The sequence below is a fragment of the Salvelinus sp. IW2-2015 genome, linkage group LG11, assembly GCF_002910315.2.
Source record: "Salvelinus sp. IW2-2015 linkage group LG11, ASM291031v2, whole genome shotgun sequence".
NCBI classification, from domain to species: Eukaryota; Metazoa; Chordata; class Actinopteri; order Salmoniformes; family Salmonidae; genus Salvelinus; species Salvelinus sp. IW2-2015.
Window position 1 is genome coordinate 40,086,938 of NC_036851.1, and position 20,412 is coordinate 40,107,349.

The 20,412-nt window shown below is 45.1% G+C and overlaps 1 protein-coding gene across 7 annotated transcripts; it reads left to right on the top strand.

Moving 5' to 3' along the window:
* The first annotated feature begins 260 nt into the window (after positions 1-260).
* LOC111970377 (msx2-interacting protein) lies at positions 261-19,974 on the top strand. 7 transcript variants are annotated; one of them, XM_023997075.2, is made up of 15 exons: positions 261-687; positions 2,350-2,670; positions 5,610-6,101; positions 6,369-6,532; positions 6,850-7,050; positions 7,194-7,357; positions 7,477-7,602; positions 7,745-7,858; positions 7,962-8,075; positions 8,163-8,263; positions 8,390-15,995; positions 16,119-16,202; positions 16,448-16,642; positions 18,339-18,497; positions 18,675-19,974. In XM_023997075.2, exons 1-15 carry the CDS (start codon positions 602-604, stop codon positions 18,804-18,806), a joined length of 10,059 nt encoding a protein of 3,352 aa, XP_023852843.1. In that variant the 5' UTR covers positions 261-601; the 3' UTR covers positions 18,807-19,974. The 7 variants fall into 7 exon arrangements, with proteins under 7 accessions (XP_023852843.1, XP_023852846.1, XP_023852844.1 ...); XM_023997078.2 differs by having other exon boundaries at positions 7,206-7,357; XM_023997076.2 differs by having other exon boundaries at positions 6,372-6,532.
* The last annotated feature ends 438 nt before the right edge of the window (positions 19,975-20,412 follow it).

The window sequence follows — 20,412 nt, forward strand, 5'->3', positions numbered from 1 at the left end:
AGAGCACACACAGTAGAGGTGTCATTAAAACCTCCATGATTTAGACCTACAAAGATTACTTGCTTAACCAACCTCCATTTAAATGGAATATTCACAAAGCCATGATACAAATAAAGGCTCTTTGATTTGGGAAGAATTACGCTTATCCTGTCAATTCACTGCAGGCAAAGATCGTGCCAGCACAGGGTTGCCTTGGAATAAGCCATTTTGGGGAGCATATAATCACAGATCACCCTCAGGCAACATAGTAACGAAGTCAGAATTACTTCTCGATTCATTACAACCTCTGATACTGCATAGATGTGTTTTATAATGCAAAGCCCAAGGACTGCTACATTATTATGAAATGTAAAAAGCACGGATAATTGCTCTCGAATAGCTGTCGCATGATCTCGGGAGCGCGCAAATCATGAGAAACCAAGCCGTCGTCACAGGGAAGAATACACACACACATTCGCAGGCATTGGAACGGAGCTTACTAGGCCAAGATATTTTTTTTTACACGAAATCACTCGTCGTTCATTTTGTAAGGCGGACTTCCCGACCGGCGGAGATCAAAACTTGCTAGAGCATATGTGTATGAAGGGGGAAAGTAACGTACATGATGGTTCGGGAAACCAGGCACCTTTGGGTGGGAAATTTACCCGAACATGTTCGAGAGGAGAAAATTGTCGAACATTTTAAACGGTAAGTTACGCAAGAGGAGAGACAGCGCGCTCTGTGTCCAATAGCTAGCTATCTGAGCTAGCTAACGTTAGCCATCTTCAAGATACAACACTAAATGGCCTCTGTTGTTTAAGATTTTTTTCCCCCGTGATATTTTTAACCAACAGACAACATACCAGAATTTCACAATTTATTGGAATCCAGCAAGCTGAAATGCCACTGAATGCTAGCTTGTTAGCTAACTAGCTACCATTTTGTCGTTTGCTCACTTGATATACGTTAACGACGTCGCTAGCTACATCAGTTAATGCCTTGGTAGCTAGTTCAGCAAGAAATATAGCTAACATACTAGTTAGGTAGCAAATTTTATTATTGAAGGATGTGGTAACACATCATCTACTAGTTATGTTTTGTAGGGGCTATGTTGTTAATCATTAGTTGGATTACTGAATAATGCAAAGTCATCTAACTTGAGCGCTAAATGCATGGTTTCTCCACGTTCCTCCGATGCTACTGCTAGCTTCGTTAGCTGCCATAATTACCTAGCGGACGATATCGTGTTTGATTGCCTGGCGGCGAGTTAATCAACGTGCTAACATGATGAAAGCCCTCGTGTAACATATGGGGGCTTCTTGATTCTATCGCTCGTTCACTGCATAATTCATCACGTCTTAACTGCAATGATTAGCGGTTCATATGGTCCGAAAAGTGGCTACCATAATCATGAATCTCTCTGCTCGATTCTCAAGCTTGTGCCAGGTAACGTTATTGGATCCCTCAATATTCTAAAGCTTTAAAGTTGCAGGGAGGTAGCTACTTTCTTGCGGTTATGATAAGTTATTTGAAACTATTTACATCGTAATCAACTACTTTGAGCCTAAAGTTAGGTTATTTGAACTAGCTTTCAGTCAAGTGCCMGATTCAGTGAACATGAGCACTGTGTACACCAGCACATGGATCTAGTGTTTCAGTGAAAGTGTGCAACTATTGAAGAACCAACATTTGAGTTCTTGGCATTTTTTCAATGACTTCAAAATAACAGCAGAGCACCCTATTTTCACACTAATAATAGATTCATATTAAATCAGAATTGTAATCCACAGGTTCCACTGACCCTCATATTCTATGGAAGAAGATTTAGTAAAGGAATAGAACAACTTTAAGTTGAGAAAAGACATTCATTTTTTTAAAGTTCACTACACAAAGGCGCCAAAAGGCTTGGGCCTCCATTTTTAAAGGGAAAGTCCACTCAAAGTATTTTTTGGTGTTTTTTTTCTTAGTCCACTGTTGATAGAGTCCCAATGTTTTGCATGTCAGCAGTCAAGTTTTTAAGATATTGGACTATAAAGAAGTAAAGTGTCACCTGCCACATCACCATGCCGGTGACTCTGCTTCTTGAAAGTTTAATATCTTGAAAACTTGACTGCTGACATGCAAGCATTTTTTTTCTGTATCAACAGTGGAGTAGGGGGGGGGGGGGGGGATATATACATACACACACACACACACTTAATGAGTGGGTTTTCCCTTTAATGCTAATTTGACTAATTGGCTGCCAGGCAAAATCGGGCTCCTGTGCTTTCTTTGCTATTTATATTATTCTGCTTATCATAAGTCTGAATGGACGCGTACATAGTATCTCAATAGTGTGACATATTTTCTCTCTCTGTTCTTGCTCCTCAGCTATGGACGTGTCGAGAGCGTCAAGGTCCTGCGGAAGCGAGGGTCGGAGGGCGGTGTGGCAGCCTTTGTGGATTTTGTGGATATCAAAAGTGCACAGAAGGCTCACAATGCTGTCAACAAGATGGGGGACAGAGACCTGCGCACTGACTACAACGAACCTGGGTCTGTCCCTAGTGCTGTTCGGGGCCTTGATGACAACCCCCCTTCGAGCAGTCACGGGCGGGATGTTTCAGGATTCTCTAGGGGGGCAGTGGGTCCAGTGTTTGGCCCCCCAGTGTCCCTCCACACCAGAGAGGGGCGGTATGAACGGATAAGAGACTGGTAAGTGGACATAGTCTCCCTCTGAAGTACTGGGGGATCAGGGTGTCAGTAAAAAWATATATATATTTTATCCCGCAATAACATAATTTCATTGTTGGGTTATTAATAAAGCAAGGGCAATAGATTCCTTACAGTTTTACATGAAGGTAACCTAGGGAACAATCCCTTTACCATCCGCACAGACCTGGCCTTTTTTTGCGGATATCTAAGTTAATTGTTTATGCTAATCTATTGGTCATTAAAGAGGTGTGGATGTATGAGGTATTATTCAAAAATTTGGATTTATTATGTGAGACGTATCCTGCTTTCACGTTGGATATTACACCTGTGGGGAATATCCTGGTGAGTTTGGATATATCACATTTGTTGGATTTTATCCTGGTGAGTTTTCGGATATTTTTATTTTACAAACCATGGATTCTAACCGCGATTTACCTGGGATCGTCGTTCTTTGGAAGTAAATCGTTGCCTGTGATGGATTAAATACCCCTATATTTTCTTGAGAATTATATTCAGGCAGGTTAATTCACCTATGGACTATACATCAGGGAGGATTGTTGTTTTTTCCTCACCACCTTTCCACCGCTGGCCAGAGAGCATTTTTCTGGAAGTCTCCAAACCAAGGATATCTGCTATTCGTCTGGATTTAAATAACATCATGGACCAAGGGATGTAAATTGCCATCGTAAGGATGTAAGTTGGCTAGGTGTCATCACAGGGCCCCATCAATACATCATTCACAGCTAGTTGATCATTTTCAGACAAGGGAATTTACATTTTACAGGGTATAATTGTAATTTAGTATGGAGTTTATATCAAAAGGAACTAAAGAGAAACTGAGGAGTAACAGAACACCTATCAAGAAATTCCATTGGAATATTTTTCAGAGAGAGATGGCCATGAAGACAACTGAAGACATGCATTATGGATGTACCTGCCTCATGGAAGTAACCCCCACATTGGATGTAAGGATGTTGGGTATAGGATGTACACAGGTGTAACCGCACTTCTTTTGTTGGATTACTCTGCTCCAGTGTGGATTTAGCTGTATATCCTCTCAGCATCAGTATTTGGGGTTACTAACAAAGAACAGAAACGTCTGCATTTTCAAAGAAAACCGAATAAAGCCTGAAGATGTCATCTACACAGTGATGGGAGTAGACTGTCTATTTGCCCCTTGGGATATGTAATAGTGCTATTTTAAGGAATTAATTACGTTGCAGTGGACTAGGATTATTCCGTGCATTATGGTGAGAGAAGATACMGTTTTTTTACTGGAGGGTATGCAAACTGGATTGCTAGTTTTGAAGAGGAATAATACAGATCTCTATTTTGGACAGTAATATGCAGACAACTCAGACTTGTTCCTTCTTTATTCTAGCAAGTTGGAAATGTTTTCAGTCTATCCCGTCTCTAGTGTCACTTTTGAAATGCACCGATATGCCCTTAAGTGTGACTCATCTTTTTTTAAATTAAACCTGTATCAATCGTTGTCATAAGAAATCCATTTATTTGGTTGTTTTCTTTCTTTTTACAACAAACGAAGAGATTAAGAGATGGTGGATTATACCTAAGATACCTACCCTACCCRGTGTTCTACTCGAACGTCAGACTCTATACACATGAAGACAAAATAACCTTTTTGCTCAAGTTTTTTTTTAAATCCAAATGATTTTTGCTTTTTATTCCGGCTCACACAATTCTGACGACCTAGATTGTATTTGGGATTATAGGTTCGGTTACTGCTTTTGGAAAAGGTTGGTATTGTCCTGCCCTCTGCGTCTCTTTTCCTCGTCTCCTGCACTAATTGTTAGAGCTTTTAGAGAAAAAGATGCAGCTGCTTGGGCCAGAGGGCTTGTTTTTCTTTCTCTTCCTTGCTCTCTTTTTCTTTTCTGTCACTCTTTCTGTCTCTCTCCCTTTCTTGCTTTTTCTCGTAGTTACTAGGTGGCTTAATATAGGCTAGTTAAGATCTAGCAGGTCCACCAGCATTTCCCTCAACTGCCAAGACCCACTGTTCTTACTTAATTCAGAAATTGTATTTGATCTCAGTAGGAACTCACTTGCTCACTTTGAAAAATGTGATATGACACAGCTTTTAGATAATTAGAATAAATGCAAAAGATGSAGTTCAATAGTTTCACAGATGCGGTTGTGTTACGTTTGGCCAACAAAGAAATTCTCACAATGTGTGTTCATGCATTTTTGAGTCTCAAGCATGGCCCTTATGAAACTAAACCTATCCGMGGGTTACCTTACTCTATGCTAGAGCTGGAACGATAAATAGAAAGTTATCGACACCGATCAGTTATCGCAGGAATTCTGTTGGCATTGTTCATTACGATAAGTAGGCTATACTAGTGAAATGCGTAGTTTGAAATGAAATAAGTTTGCTGATATGGGTGACTGTTAACGTGAGAATTGATAGCTACAACCATCAAACTAGTAGTAGTACTATAAAGGATCATAAAAAATAAAGGCGGTAAACTTATCATTCTATTTATCCTTATCGCATCAATTCAGGCAATTTATCACAATATGGATTTTTTTCATATCGCCCAGCTCTACTGTATGCCTCTCCAGTGTAGATCTGCCCCATTTTTGTTTCCTAACAGATACAATCTGTCTGTCAGCATTAATACTAGAGGACATCATTTAATGTCTACACACCTATTGTTTGAATTGACCAAATGCCCCTCATGTATTCTATTGCTTCTAATGGAATCACAAATGATTGGCCTGTATCTTCATAGACCCGTGCTCAGCGGGGTCCCTGTTTGTGTGTATTTAAGTTGATATTTTAACAGTGCACTGCCTATTTTAAACTGCATTGTTTGTTGGAACTAGTTATCTGTATTTTTGGAGTCACACTAACACTCACCCTCTCTATATCTACTCTGTCTCTCTCCCCTATCCATCCATCCTTTACCTGTGTCTTCCAGCAGCTCAGAGACCCGGGAGCGTGCATATGATCACAGCCCCTATGGACACCATGAGCGCACTGGCACTTTTGATAGACAGCGCCACTACAACGCAGACTATTACCGTGATCGCACCATGTTTGCAGCTGGAGTTAGCCCTGGCCCTGGAAGTAGCAGTGCAATGGGTGGGAGCTTTGAAACCCCAGAGCCTCATTTTGAGTCCAGGATCCGAGGAGATCCATTCACCTTGTCTAGTGCTGCACGCCGCGACCCCTATCGAGATGACAGGGGGCGTCGTGTTGACAGAACTTACCATCACCGCCGCAGTCGATCATCTCATTCCTCACAGTCTCGACATCCCTCCCCGCAAAGGACCACGGGGCAAACACCCAAAGCCCCCCATTCCCCCAAAAGAGCCCCCCTCTCCCCAGAAAGAGGTCCATGCTCTAGGTCCCGCAGTAGGTCCTCTAGCTCTGATTCTGTCAGCAGCACCAGCAGCACTGGCAGTGGCAGGTAGGATGTGCTTTTGTGATGGTGTGGATGTTATTGTTTATGTGGATGGAGCATGCATCAGTCAATTAGCCTATGTTGTAGAGAATGTAGCAAGAGAAGGGAACATATTCCACTTACCCAGTTGTAAAATATCTTGCTTGACTCTAGGATTATGGAGAGAATATCGCTGACTTGAGATGCATACAAATGTACCCTTTTATTTAGTCAAGTTAGCTGAAGACCCTCTGAACATTACCCCCTCTTTCCTCACATTTGTCCGTTTGGCAGCAGCGATTCAAACAGCAGTTCAAGTGAAGGGTCTCGTGCACGCTCTGTTCAGTCCTCTGCTACACATGCACCTCCCTCTCAGCCCTGCTCCATGGTGATGGAAGGTGATGAGCCACGCAGAAGCTTTGGCATCAGGGTGCAGAACCTACCAGTGCGTTCCACAGGTGAGTACCAAGTACCAATACCTAGCCACATACTCATAAACATGCACTCTGTCTGGACTTTGCTGTGCATGTTTATGCTGTGCCTTGACATTCTGGTTACACTTTGCTGGGCACCATGACATTATGAAGGGGGTCACCAATAAATATCGTAGTCCTCTGCCATTTCGTGTCTACATGTTCAGCTGTAGAGGTAGCTAATCAAAGCACCCCCCCCTCCCCCCATTCTCCACCTTGACATAACATTTTTATTTTGTCTCTCACGATGCAGCTGCATGACCCATATCAAGCATCAATTAACTGTCCATTTCCCTCGCCAGACACAAGTTTGAAAGATGGACTGTTCCATGAGTTCAAGAAACATGGGAAAGTGACATCTGTGCAGATCCACGGGGCCTCAGAGGACCGATATGGTCTGGTGTTCTTCAGACAGCAGGAAGACCAAGAGAAAGCCCTCAACGTCTCCAAAGGAAAGCTTTTTTTCGGCATGATGATCGAGGTTTCTGTCTGGAACGGCCCTGGTATGAAACTTTTTAGTGTCGTAATGTCTGTAATTCTTTCATTATTTGAGCTTGGGCCTAAATCCTAACGGAGTTGTAATGAGCGGTCATTCACATACTGTTGAGTGTACTTCTATTGTCTTGTTTAGTGATTGTAATAGAAGTCTTTCCCTCAGAAACTGAGAGCGAGAATGAATTCAGGCCATTAGATGGACGGATTGATGAATTCCACCCCAAGGCCACAAGGACCCTGTTTATAGGCAACTTGGAGAAGACCACCAGTTACCAACAGCTCCTTGATATCTTCCAGCGCTTTGGAGAGATTGTGGTATGTATGTTACTGCACACTGATGGGTTGTGCAAGTTAAATATCTCTTCTAAAAAATGCCAGAGAATTGCCTGTTTTGTCTTTTGAATATTTATGCATTTTGTCTAACTCTCATACAGGATATTGACATTAAAAAAGTCAATGGTATTCCTCAATACGCCTTTGTGCAGTATTCTGATATTGCCAGTGTCTGCAAAGCTATAAAGAAGATGGATGGAGAGTATTTAGGGAGCAACCGGCTCAAGGTATTATTCATAAATCTATATTGCCCTTACCTCTAGTTATCCATGTTGGTACAAAAGGAATTGAGTTCAGTGATACAGAACTACCCTCCGCAATTATTATTGTCAATGTTTCTACATCCTGTGTTTTCGGTCTCCTTTGCAGCTGGGTTTTGGAAAGAGTATGCCCACAACATGTGTTTGGCTGGACGGTTTGGCTTCCAACATCACAGAGCAATATCTCACACGCCACTTCTGCCGCTATGGACATGTAGTCAAGGTCTACCCTTTTTTCCCTCCCCAATGTTCTTGGAATCCCTGACATTTTTGATACTATATTAGAGAAGTTGTTCTAAACAAGATTTCTGCTTTTCCTCTTTTAGGTGGTGTTTGACAGGTTGAAGGGGATGGCTCTCATCTTGTATAACAACACAGATTTTGCACAGGCAGCTGTCAGGGAGACCAAAGGCTGGAAGATTGGAGGCAACAAAATAAAAGTATGAATAAATATGTTTCATTAATCAATCAGTGACTGACATTTTAACAGTAAACCAGATGAAGGGAGCTAATTTGTTTATTTGCAGGTGGATTTTGCCAGCCAAGAGAGTCAGATGGCTTTTTATCGCTCTATGCAGGCCTCTGGGCAAGACATTAGAGATTTCTATGAAATTCCAACTGAAAGAAGGTAAGGTTCACATTTGTAATGTGAGATGAATGGAGGGAATACTTTGAATTACTGTTTTCTGGTGTACTTATTGGATCTCACTTCAATGTTTTTCCCCCCCCTATTCCACAACCCCCTGCTTTACAGGGAGGAACGACCAAGACCTCCATACCATGAGTTCTCAGCAGAAAGAGCTTACTTTGAGAATGTACGCACCCCTGGCACAATTTACCCCGAAGACCCTCACAGAGACTACCCCGCCCGCAGCCGTGATCGGTATTCGGAGTTGGAGCATTACCAGGGAGAACACTTTGACCCACGCTATCATGAGGACCCTCGGGAGTTCAGGGATTATCGAGATCCTTTTGAGCAGGACATTCGGAAATACACATACATCCAGAGGGAGCGAGAAAGGGAGCGGGAGCGCTTTGAGGCAGACCGAGTCAGGTGGAGCCCGTCTCATCCACGGCGCCCGATCACCCCTTCTGCCTCCCCTTCACCATCTGAGCGTGCTCCCAGAGACTCAGAGCGACGGGTCTACAGCCAGTCCTCTGAGCGAAGTGGTAGTTGCAGCTCACTCTCACCACCACGCTTTGACAAGGCTGACAAGGCTCCTCCATTGGAACATGGAACCAGCTCTAAGAGTGAGAGGTTGGAAAAAGACATCCACCTGGTCGAACCTGAGCGTGTTGCTGGGGCTGAGAAGAGCAAGCGGGGGAGACGAAAGGAGAAAGGTGACAAAGAAAAAGGGGAGAAGAGTAAATCAAGGAAAGGAAAGGTGCAATCTCCCGGCATCCCACCATCTGAGACAAAGCTAGATCCCAGCCTGGATGGAGGCTCTGGAAGGGGAAAGGTGTCGGACCAAGACAGCCTTGAGAGACAGATGTATAAAGGTGACAATGACCCTCCTTCAGATCTGACAGCGTCAACCTCTCGCCATGAGCCTGTAAAAAGTGAGAGGCTTGAGTCAGGGAAAGGTGAGATCACAGACAAGGATGTTAAAACACGATCCAAGAAACACCAAAAGTCTGACACTGGAAATGATGGGAAAGATCCATCACTGGATTCTGATCGGCTGGCTGCGAGAAAGAGGCGCTTTGGAGATGCCAGTGGGAGGACCATTCGGCAGAAGAGGAGAAGGCTGGAGGATGGGAGTCAACCCCCAGACTTTGGAGCAAGCACTGCCTTTTCAAAAGAGACGGATGGCGACAATAAGGCTCAACAAAAAGACTCCCAGCGGAGGGATTCAAGATCCAAAACGGAGAGGCTGGTGTTTCCTGGCAGTCAGGATCCTGTAATGAGAGGACAGGAAGAGCTGCCCGAGGGGAGCATGGACCCTATAGACTCAAAACGCCACAGCATGTCTAGAAGGTTCTCCCACGATGGGAACATGGATCAGGATAATGCAAGAGATCAAGATCCACAGAGCCCTTTCAAATATGGTACACAAGACAATGACAAGTGTGTCAAGGAAGAGCCTCTGGATATTGACCTCTCCCAGAGTTACCGCAAACAGATGGAGCAAAGGAGACTTCACCAACAGCTCCAAGAGCCAGACAAACAAGAAAAACCAGGAAGTCCACAAGGCTTAGAAAGGGAGGATCTTGAACACCGCAGTCTGGTACATGAAGTGGGCAAGCCACCTCAAGACGTCACAGATAATTTCCCATCTCATAAACTCAAGAAACTAGAGCAATTTGATGCAGATATTAGTGCCAAGAGGGGGGACCGTGTCTACAGGAGCTTCCGGCAAAAGAGTGAAGATCCTGAGTGGAATAACACTGCATCTCCAGGCTTGCAACACTTCTCTCATCATGCTGAAGATCCTGAGTGGAACAACACTGCATCTCCAGGCTTGCAACACTTTTCTCATCATGCTGAAGAGGACTTTGTGGTATCTTCACACCTCAGGGAGGTTAAAACCGAGGATAAAAGCCACCCAGACCTGGAGCTGGCAGTCAAAAGGACACATACAATGCAAATGTCCAAGTCAAATACTCCTTTACAAATTAGTGAGGAAGAGCGGGAAAAACGTTGGGACAGCAGAGTCAAGCAAGATTTTTTACCCGACTTAAACTTCTCAAGAGGCATTGCAAAAAATCCACACCATCGCAAGCGTTTGGAGTACGGAATTGTGCATGATTTGGAGCCTGGGGAAGTACGATCCGATTCTGAGGAGGATAGAGAAAACAAACCCCACTCCCCTATGCCCTCCACTTCGGTACCTTTGTCTGACAGGCAGAGAGTAGACAGATTTTCAGACCCTAAGCTTGCCACCTTGGAGAGGATGAAGTTCTACTCCTTTGCACTTGACCAAACCATCACACCAGATACCAAGGCCCTGCTAGAGCGAGCAAAGTCTCTGTCCTCCTCTAGGGAGGACAACTGGTCTTTCTTGGACTATGATTCACACTTTGCTGGTTTACGCAGTAGGAAAGATACTGAAAAGGTTGAGTCAGCACCTCGACCTACACCCTCTTGGTACATGAAGAAGAAGAAAATTCGCAGTAGTGGGTCTGAAGACAAACTAGATGACCGGAAGGAAGAGCCCAAGCCCAAGCCAGAGGAACATGAACGCAGGGAACTGTTTGCCTCACGTTTCCTTCACAGCTCGATATTTGAGCAGGACTCAAGACGTCTTCAGCACCTTGAGCGAAAGCATGAGGACCCTGAGCAGAGTCAGGGTCAGCAAATTGGTCAGCAAGGCCCGGCAGATGGGCAGCCTGACACAGAACCAGTTGTCCTCTTCCATAGCCGCTTTTTGGAGTTCACGCGGCTGCAACAGCAGAAAGACCAACAGTTACAGGAAGTAAAAAGAGCAAATTCCATAGATAGTAATAGGGTGGAGAAGTCACCGGAGGCAGAACAGCAACCTCTGCAGTTACCTAAAACCTCAGAACCTGTCATGGATCCAGAGATTAAACCTATTAGCCCAGCTGAGGACATGATTTCCCAGCCCCCACTTATGCCCAAGGAGTTGTCTCGACCCAAGCAGATGTCTCCACCCCTTCCACCCAAGCAGATGTCTCCACCCCTTCCACCCAAGCAGATGTCTCCACCCCTTCCACCCAAGCAGATGTCTCCACCAGTGGAAACATGTGTCTTGTTTACTCCATCCCTAGAGTCAGCTGCTCTAGAACCTTTGACTAAAGAAGAAAACATAAAAAATGAACAGCTCCCTCCCCTCCCGCAAATGTCTCCCCGTTCGATGTCTCCCCCTGCTTCTGTTAATTTAGTAGCCCCCGAGCCCATTCGTTTGGTGAGAAAAGTTAAAAGATTCCCTAGTGAAGAGAAATCTAAAGATATAGCTCAGGATATTAAAACATTGACCCCTGAGCAGTCTTCCAACAGTGATTGCCATATTCATAAAACGTTATTGAGTCGTTCTGAGCTTGAGCTGGGACCTCCTGAATTACCACCTGAATTGAAAAGTTCCACACCACCTAACCTTGTTGATGAGATTTCAAAAGAGGATACCAACACTGAAGATACAGACACTCATACAGAGGTGGAAAAGAAACTTGATCTCAATCAGATACAGGTGCTTGTTGATAATGAAACCAGGAATGAGTCAATTTCACCACCTCAGAAGTCCAAGAACAAAAAGAGTAAATCTCCTACTCAAGTCCCACTGACTCCTTTGGTTTCAGCAAATAGTTCAGAGAAACCACTTACACGCAAGAGTGAACGCACAAAACGTGCATCATCCCCTAGAGCGGAGTCTTTGAAGGGAAGCTTGGATTCCAAATCCACAGGCAAGTCTCCTATACATGGTGCAGACCCCGAGCATGGCACAGAGCAAAGTATATATGTTGGAAGAGCAAGGCGTAGAAATGTGAAATCTGTATATGCCACCCCAGTTGAGGAAGATGCCACTAAGGGGGCTGGAAAGGATGTAACTGAGTCACCACGTTCTGCACGAAAGCGAGGTGGAGACAAAGACAAAGAAGCAGCCCCTCAGCAACCATTAGAACAGGATTCACTTGCGCCGATCACCTCAAGGCGGGGACGTCCTCCTAAGAATCGTCAAAAAGGAGAGGACATGTTAACGGCTAAAGGGGATAGATCAAAAATGGAGACCAAGGATACGGACTCCAATGAATCAGAGAGTAGTGAAAGAATCTCAAAAGTGTCAAAAGGCAGACATTCTCCTCATGGTCATAAAGTGTTGGTAAGTCAGTTACCCATGTCCACAGTGACTGGATCCAGTAGGAAGGGGGAAAAAACTGAGCCCCCTGAAGATGTTGCTCAACCGATAGATTTTACAGAGGAGGACATTTTGGCCATGCCAGATTCCACTGTCTCATGTAAAGAAGATTCTGTGGTGCCAGTTGTGACAAAAAAAGAGGAGAATGTCAAGCAACAACTAGGAACAGAGAAATCAAGCGATAAAGACGGGCAGAAAATTGGCCCTATTGAGGAGAAAGCCAGTGGAAGTAAATTAGGTGAGAAAGAGACTGAACCTCCAGTCATGGAAGAACAGCCTGTTTTGGAGAAGAGTGGGAGAGGAAAAGCCCCACGCTTGACACGGACTCCAAAATCTCCTGTCCTCAAGAACCTCAAGATCAGACTAAATGTCACTGAGGTGAAAGATTTACTTCAAATGGGGGATGAGGAACCTGGAAATCAGGATGATTCTTCTAAAAAGACTAAACCAGGTGAACCTACTAATGACCCATTATTATTAGAGTCTAGTCCAGGAAAAGATGTGAGTTCTAGCAACGAGGATAAAGATGAGGTGACATCAGAGAATAAACCTCCAATAGATCCTAAAACTTTGCTACAACAGGAACAGGAGCTGGAGCAAGCTGTGGAGAACATTGCTAAACTGACAGACCCAACCCTCCCAGCTGAGCCACCCACTCCACCTGCCCAACCACCTGCAGAATTAAAAATTGAGACTGAGGAAGACAAACCAGCCAATCCTGCTAGTGAGTATGAACTTGCTGCTGCAATTGATTCCATTATGGGTGAGGATATAGCCGTCCCTCTGCCTCAAGAGCCGGTAAATAGTGCTGTTGTGGATTCAGATCTAGAGATTCCAACCTTCATCCAGCCGACCAAGGGAGCTGAACCTGTGACTAACATATCTCCTATTCAGGGGGAGTCCTTTTTCCCAACCACACCCAGGAAAGGTGCTAAGGGCAGAGCTAAAACACCGAAGCGGTCTAAGAGCCAAAAATCTAACAAAAAGGATGCTGTAAAAGAAAGTTCATCAGAACCGGAGAACACCTCTGTTATCACATCAGACAGCACACCCTCCAATGAACAGCCTGTTCCAGAAAGTATTCCCTCATCTACAGTTGCTGGTGTCATTACAGCCACCTCTTGGAAGCCTGAAACGGTGCATTTGGCTCCCAAGACTACAGACATGCCTAAAGAATCAAAGTTGCCACCAGCCCCTGCAGAGCAACCTCCACCTAAACATCTGAAACCTGTCTGCACCACAACCAAAAGTCCCACTCTCACCAAGCCTCATACACAACCACCACCACCAGAGTGCATCTCACCCTCACTTTCTCCACCCCCAACCCGGCCAAACATCAGAACCACACAGCCAAGCAGGATCCCAGTTTCCCCACCAGATTGGCTCAACCAGTCCAAGGACGCAGTTGTCCCTTCCTCTCCTAGAGCATCATCAGCTCCTGTAGAGAACCCAGGACTGTCCCTTGACACTGAACACATGGAGACTGATGACAACATCAGTGACTTGCGTAGGATTCTCATGAAGCACAAAAATGTTTCACTCCCAGTCCCATGCAGTAGTTCTGTTCCTTCCAATCTGGGCACCTCGTCCCTTAGGGATCCTCCACACCCTTCTGATAGTAATACTCCAATGGTTGCTGTACCTAGTAAGGCCCCTCTAAATGACAACAGGCTGCCATCTCATCCAGCTCAGCCTGTAGTCCGGCCCCCAGCCTCACTACCATCCCCTGAGTCGAAGTCTGTGATTTCTGTTATCGCCTCCACTGCCACGTCTGTTATCAGTCGTGTTTGCAATCCACCCGACATGGAGAAAGTTAATATGTCGGTTGACAGAAATCCCTGTGTGGACCTGCCACTTCCCAAGCAGGCATACAGGCCGCCCAGCATGGAGGACAGGGACGGTGGTTTGTACCATGGACCATCAGTTGGTGAGGAGGGTGGAAGTGCTGGGAGGTACTTGGTTGAGAGCTCCGGTCTGGGTACAGGCTCGATCCCAGGTCTAAGGGTGAATACCTCAGAGGGAGTGGTGGTGCTGAGTCACTCAGGGCAGATCAAGGAAGGACCACAGAGGATAAGTGCCAAAATCAGCCAGATCCCACCAGCTACTGCAGTTGACATGGAATCTCAGCAGCTTGTGTCCATGCCCCAAATAAAACAGGAGATGTATACCCACTCCCAGTCAAACACTCCGAAGTGTCCTCAAATACAGACAGACCATGGGCATCCTAAGACACAACAACCTGTGTCTGCCATTAAACAAGAAAACACTGGTATTGAAAAGTTAGAATCTCCCTACCCATCAGGGCCTCAAGGAGTTGTGAAGAGGCTACAGCAGACGGTTAGTAGTCCACAAGTGATGGGTTACCATCATCCAGAGTTCACAATGTTATTGAAGCATCCAAAGAAAGTGGATGGGGCTGATGCTATGACTGCTGACGGGGGTAAACCATCTTGGAACTCTGCCATAAGTCCTGCAATAAGCCCACACTTGCCTTCTCCGGCTGGCAACCACGTAGGCTTTGTTTCTGGCTCGGCCACTGACAGAACTCCGTCACATCTCAGTGGGGTCAAACAGGAGCCTCGTTCTCCTCGCAAGTCAGGCCACCCACACTCTCCATTCACTAAAGTGTCCTCTCCCATTGGTGGCTCCTCTCCGAAAGGCCTCCCTGGTATGCTGCCCTCTGGCCTGCCCGCCATGCAGCAGTATGTCACCAGTGTCCACCACCCTGAGCAGTCTGTCATCATGCAACCTCACAGTGCTCACGGTGGCATTGGCAGGATGTCACCCCATCGTGTCTCCCAAGCAATCCCCATGGGGCACCTTGTCCAAGGAGAGGTCAGGGTGAACACACCACCTCTCTCTGTGATGAGTTTTGGGATGCATGGAGACCCTCTTGCCTCTCCCTGGTCTGGTCCTCTCCAGCAACGTCCCACCTCGCCCCAGGCGGTAGGCAGAGACATGGTCCTCAAGGTTAACCCTGGGAATGTAAGGGGCCACGAGGGAGAGCAAGAGGATGCCAGACGCTTCCATCAGGCCACAGGGAGACCATCTGCCACCCAGCTGAAACCAGAAACTATGCAGGTGGATCCCCGCGGAGCTCTACGCAGCGGACTACAGCTGGACCCGTACATGTCACCCAGGGACATGCGTGTGCTCATGCACCACCCGCAGGGAGAGCGCTCTGCCTCAGAACCACACCAGGGACACATCCAAGAGACTGTCCCACCCTCTTCAACATCTACCAATATCACCTCGTCCCTGTCCCCCAGGGCACATCTGCTGAATAAAGGTGTTTCTGAGAAGGATGGCACAAAGCCACAGGAGGTCAAGAGCCCACACTCTCCTCTGAAGGATGGGATGATGGGGATTCGGCCATCTATGGCCGCCATGGCGTCCCCACAAAGGGTGCAGTTGCTGCCATCAGGGACGGGAGCTTCCTTCTCAGAGTATCCAGGGATGTACAGCAACACCCGGGCCGTCCATTCCCAGATCCCAGAGACTTCTTTTGGGATCAACCAGGCACCTATCAACATCACTTCTGCCTTAGTGAGTTAAACCCTATTCAGTGTACTGTATCTCTGCACAATTTGATAATGATTATGGGGTAGTGTCTTGAATGATGTTTGAAAAACAACTTGTTTATACTAAAATCACTCTTCTGGACCTCAGGGTACAGACCCCAGCCAGTCACAAGCTGATGGCAAGGTGAAACAAGTTGGACACCAACCTGTCAACATGGTGCAGCTGCTCACGGTGAGTCACTTAAGGATTTATGGAAATGGGGAACAGACAGCGAATTAGAGACAGTAGAGTGTAAAACCAGAATGACAACTGAACAGGACCAGAGAGGTATGGGCAAGAGCTTTGGGCAAAGTGGACAGGACAAAGTGTAGTGTAGGTAAACTGTTCACAATTATATTGTTTTTATATTATTATTTTAAATATTTACAAAAAGAAATAGCATTTTGTATCACTTTTTTTATTTTCTGTTTGAGCAGAAGTACCCGATAGTGTGGCAAGGGCTGCTAGCACTGAAGAATGACCAAGCTGCTGTCCAGTTGCATTTTGTCTGTGGCAACAAAGCATTGGCTCTACGATCGCTGCCCTTACCAGAGGGAGGAGCGCTGCTTCGGATCGTGCAGAGAATGAGACTTGAGGCATCACAACTGGATGGTGTGGCTAGAAGAATGACAGTAAGTTATTTTCCCTATCATGGGGATGAGAGTCCATCCTAAATTGTGTTAACTTGGCCCAGTGTAAGTGGATGCAAACAGCAAGTGAGTGGATGCTACTTGATGATGAGCACTTTTCACTAACCTAGTCAATAAACTAGTCACTAAGCAACTAAAGTAATGGTCCAATCATGAAGGACTGGCAAGATGGTGCCGATAGACATGGTCGCCCTGTTCATGGCTCCTAAGTGTAAAGTTATTTTTGTTATTTCTCACAGTATTAGCTCAGAACGTCCTTTGCACTATTGCATACAGCCGGAAATAACTTTTGGATATTAGAGCGGCGCTAACTTTCCTGAATTGGAGCATTAGTTCATACCGCTTCCAAGTATATTACTCGCTAATGTTCAGTCCCTGGACAATAAAGTAACACACTGATTTACGGAATCATGGCTCTCTCTGGATATACTGTCCCCATCCATACAGCCAGCTGGGTTCTCAGTACATCGCACAGACAGGAATAAAGAACTCTCCTGGGAAAAATAAGGCGGAGATGTATGTTTCATGCTTAACTACTCATGGTGTGATTGTGGTAACGTACAGGAACTGTTCACCCGACCTAGAATAACTCAATCAAATTCAGACCGCATTACCTCCCGTCATCATCATAGCAGTGTATATTCCCCCTCAAGCCGATACCACGACGGCTGTCAAGGAACTACATTGAACTTTGTGCAAACTGGGATTTTTTTTTGCCGCATTGAAGTTCTCCAAGAACCCAGTGGCCTCCATCATTCTTAAATGGAAGAAGTTTGGAACCACCAAGACTTCCTAGAGCTGGCTGCCTGGCCAAACTAAGCAATTGGGGGAGAAGGGCCTTGGTCAGGGAGGTGATCAAGAACCCGATGCTCACTCTGACAGAGCTCCAGAGTTCCTCTGTGGAGATGGGAGAACCTTCCAGAAGGACAACCAACTCTGCAGCCCTCTACAAATCAAAGTAAATGGAGATCCTTGATGAAAACCTGCTCCAGAGCGCGCAGTACCTCAGATTGGGGTGAAGGTTCACCTTTCAACAGGACAACAACCCTAAGCACACAGCCAAGGCAACACAGGAGTGGCTTTGGGACAAGTCTCTGAATGTCCTTGAGTGTCCCAGCCAGAGCCCGGACTTGACCCATCCAACCTGACATACAATGACATTCTAGATGATTCTGTGCTTCTAACTTTGTGGCAACAGTTTGGGGAAGGCCGTTTCCTGGTCAGTTTGACATTGCCCCTGTGCACAAAGCGAGGTACATACAGAAATAGTTTGAGATCGGTGTGGAAGAACTTGACTGGCATGCACAGAGCCCTGACATCAACCCCATCAAACACCTTTTGGGATTAATTGGAATGCTGATGACTGCAAGCCAGGCCTAATTGCCCAACACCAGTGCCTGACCTCACTAATGCTCTTGTCTGAATGGAAGCAAGTCCCCGCAGCAATGTTCCAACAGTGGAAAAGCATTCCCTGAAGAGTGGAGGCTGTTATAGGTGCAAAGGGGGGACCAACTCCACATTAATGCCCATGATTTTGGAATGAGATGTTCGACGAGCAGTTGTCCACTTACTTTTTTGGTAGTGAATGCGACCAATTCAATTTTAAGAAAGAATTTCTCAAGTTCATGTACATCACATGTGCCTGTTCTAATGTTTTTTTTTCTTCTGTTTCCTGCAGGGGGAGAGTGAGTTCTGTCTCCTGCTAGCTCTGCCATGTGGACGGGACCAGGACGATGTCCTGAATCAGACCCAGGCCCTAAGGACCGCTTTCATAAACTACTTGCAGGCCAAGCTGGCTGCAGGCATCATCAATGTCCCCAACCCAGGCTCCAATCAGGTGAGTCTCTCTGCTTGTTTGTTACTGTAGATGTCTGTCTGTTTTTGCAAACATTCAGCCACTGCTGGTTTTTGATAACTTCACATTTACATACAAATAAAATGTTCTGTTTTACATTTTAGAGCGGTCTTTAGATCGCATAGTCTTTCAACTGATCCATTTTTATCTCTTCTCCAGCCTGCCTATGTGTTGCAGATATTCCCACCATGTGAGTTTTCAGAGAGCCACTTATCCCGGCTAGCCCCTGACCTCCTCAACCGGATCTCCAATATCTCCCCTCACCTCATGATTGTCATCACCTCTGTGTAACAACCCACCCCCCTCTAGCGGGGAAAAGGAAATACATCTTCTTATTAGTGGATGTACACCAAGTTGAGCCTCAGGAAACAAGAGGAATGGCAGGATCTTTGCTCCTGGAGACACTGGGAACATTTGGGAATAACGTCCTATTCAAACTTTTTCCAAGTCACGTCTTTTTCTCTTTTTTTTTCACACCTGTCTGGTATTTTTGTCCTTCTCAAAAGAGCGAGCTCAGGGATGGACTAGACCAGAACCCTATATCTCTGCTGTATTTGTATTTATTGGGGAGTTTTATTTTTACGTAGGGAGTTACTTTGAAGAAAAAATGTTGATGTTTGATGAATAAGAAGAATGAGTGACTTCGTGGGTGGCCTTTTATTCTTCATTTTTTTAATGATTGCTGTTCATTTTTTAAATTCTTCATAAGAAAGGATCATGGAAGCCATTAAACAATGGCAAAAATAGACATTTCAACGTGTATTTTTAAGTACAGTGATTATGTACAAACAAACTTCATTGTTCAGCCTTTCCCATAGAGGAAGAAGGAACTTTAAAAAACTTTTAGGGCACGTCTCAAATGGCACCCTATTTCTTATATGGTGCAGTACTTTGTGCCCTGGTCAAAAGTAATGCACAATATGAGGATAGGGTGCTATTTGGGACGCACTGAGATCTTGTAGAGAGGACTGTGTCAGCCTAACAAACCCCTTTTGATTCCACCAGCTCTGCTGTTCCATTTCTCTACTTAAATAAGACAAGGCTGTTCCCTTCCATCTGTTTCCGCATTATACGACCAACAGTGGGATTTAGGAGTTTTTGGAATACTGGACTCTGTAAATATTTTAAATATTTAAAACTGACAAACTAGAACTTGTGACAACTTGACACCAAGTGACTTCCAGCCAACCATGGAAATACAAGATGGTAAGGTGGGATGAATTAATTGGGGGTGTAAGGAAGGACTGAGGGAAACCCCTTGGTTTTGTGGTGTAAATACTTGTGACACAGCAGGTTGGAAAACTTGTGTGGAGTTTGCTGAGGGCACTTCACATTTTGTTACTCAAATAAAAAATTAATCCAGAAAACTAAAACAGTCATGAGCTCTTTCATCTGGATGTTTTTTTCTTCTTGTTTCTCTTTGAGATGCTGTCTGTTTGAAATAAATATTTGAACATTGTGTAAATATAGTCTGAGCTTCCTACTAACATTTTATTTATGCTGGGGATGTATATTCTGTTGCAGTTCAGTAGAAGTCTACTTCTGCATTCCTAACAGTTGGGTTAGGTTTATGTAACTTATTGATAGGATGCGGTAGTGGATTCTGTGATTTTTTCCCCTTCAGTCAGCCAGTTCGTTTTGCATGGCCCGGGTGGGTGATTTCAGTTAAGGACCAATGGAATTGTCTAAAATGTGCAAACTCTGCCTATCCAAGGTGAACTCGCCCATTGTCAAATGTTTGCAAATGCATTCCATTATGGTAACATTCTATAGTTTGATAGGATTTCATCACTGATAGTGTCTACCAAAGGGGTGACTGTGTATTGAAATTGTATACAGTAACATGTTGGTCCAAGTCCTTACACACACCGACACTTGGCTGTCACATCACATCACC

Coding starts and splice junctions, on each gene's coding strand:
- LOC111970377 (XM_023997075.2), top strand. CDS start 602: ATGATGGTTCGGGAAACCAGGCACCTTTGGGTGGGAAATTTACCCGAA. Junction 7,051..7,193: donor TTCTGTCTGGAACGGCCCTG/GTATGAAACTTT, acceptor TTGTAATAGAAG/TCTTTCCCTCAGAAACTGAG. Junction 8,076..8,162: donor TTGGAGGCAACAAAATAAAA/GTATGAATAAAT, acceptor GTTTATTTGCAG/GTGGATTTTGCCAGCCAAGA.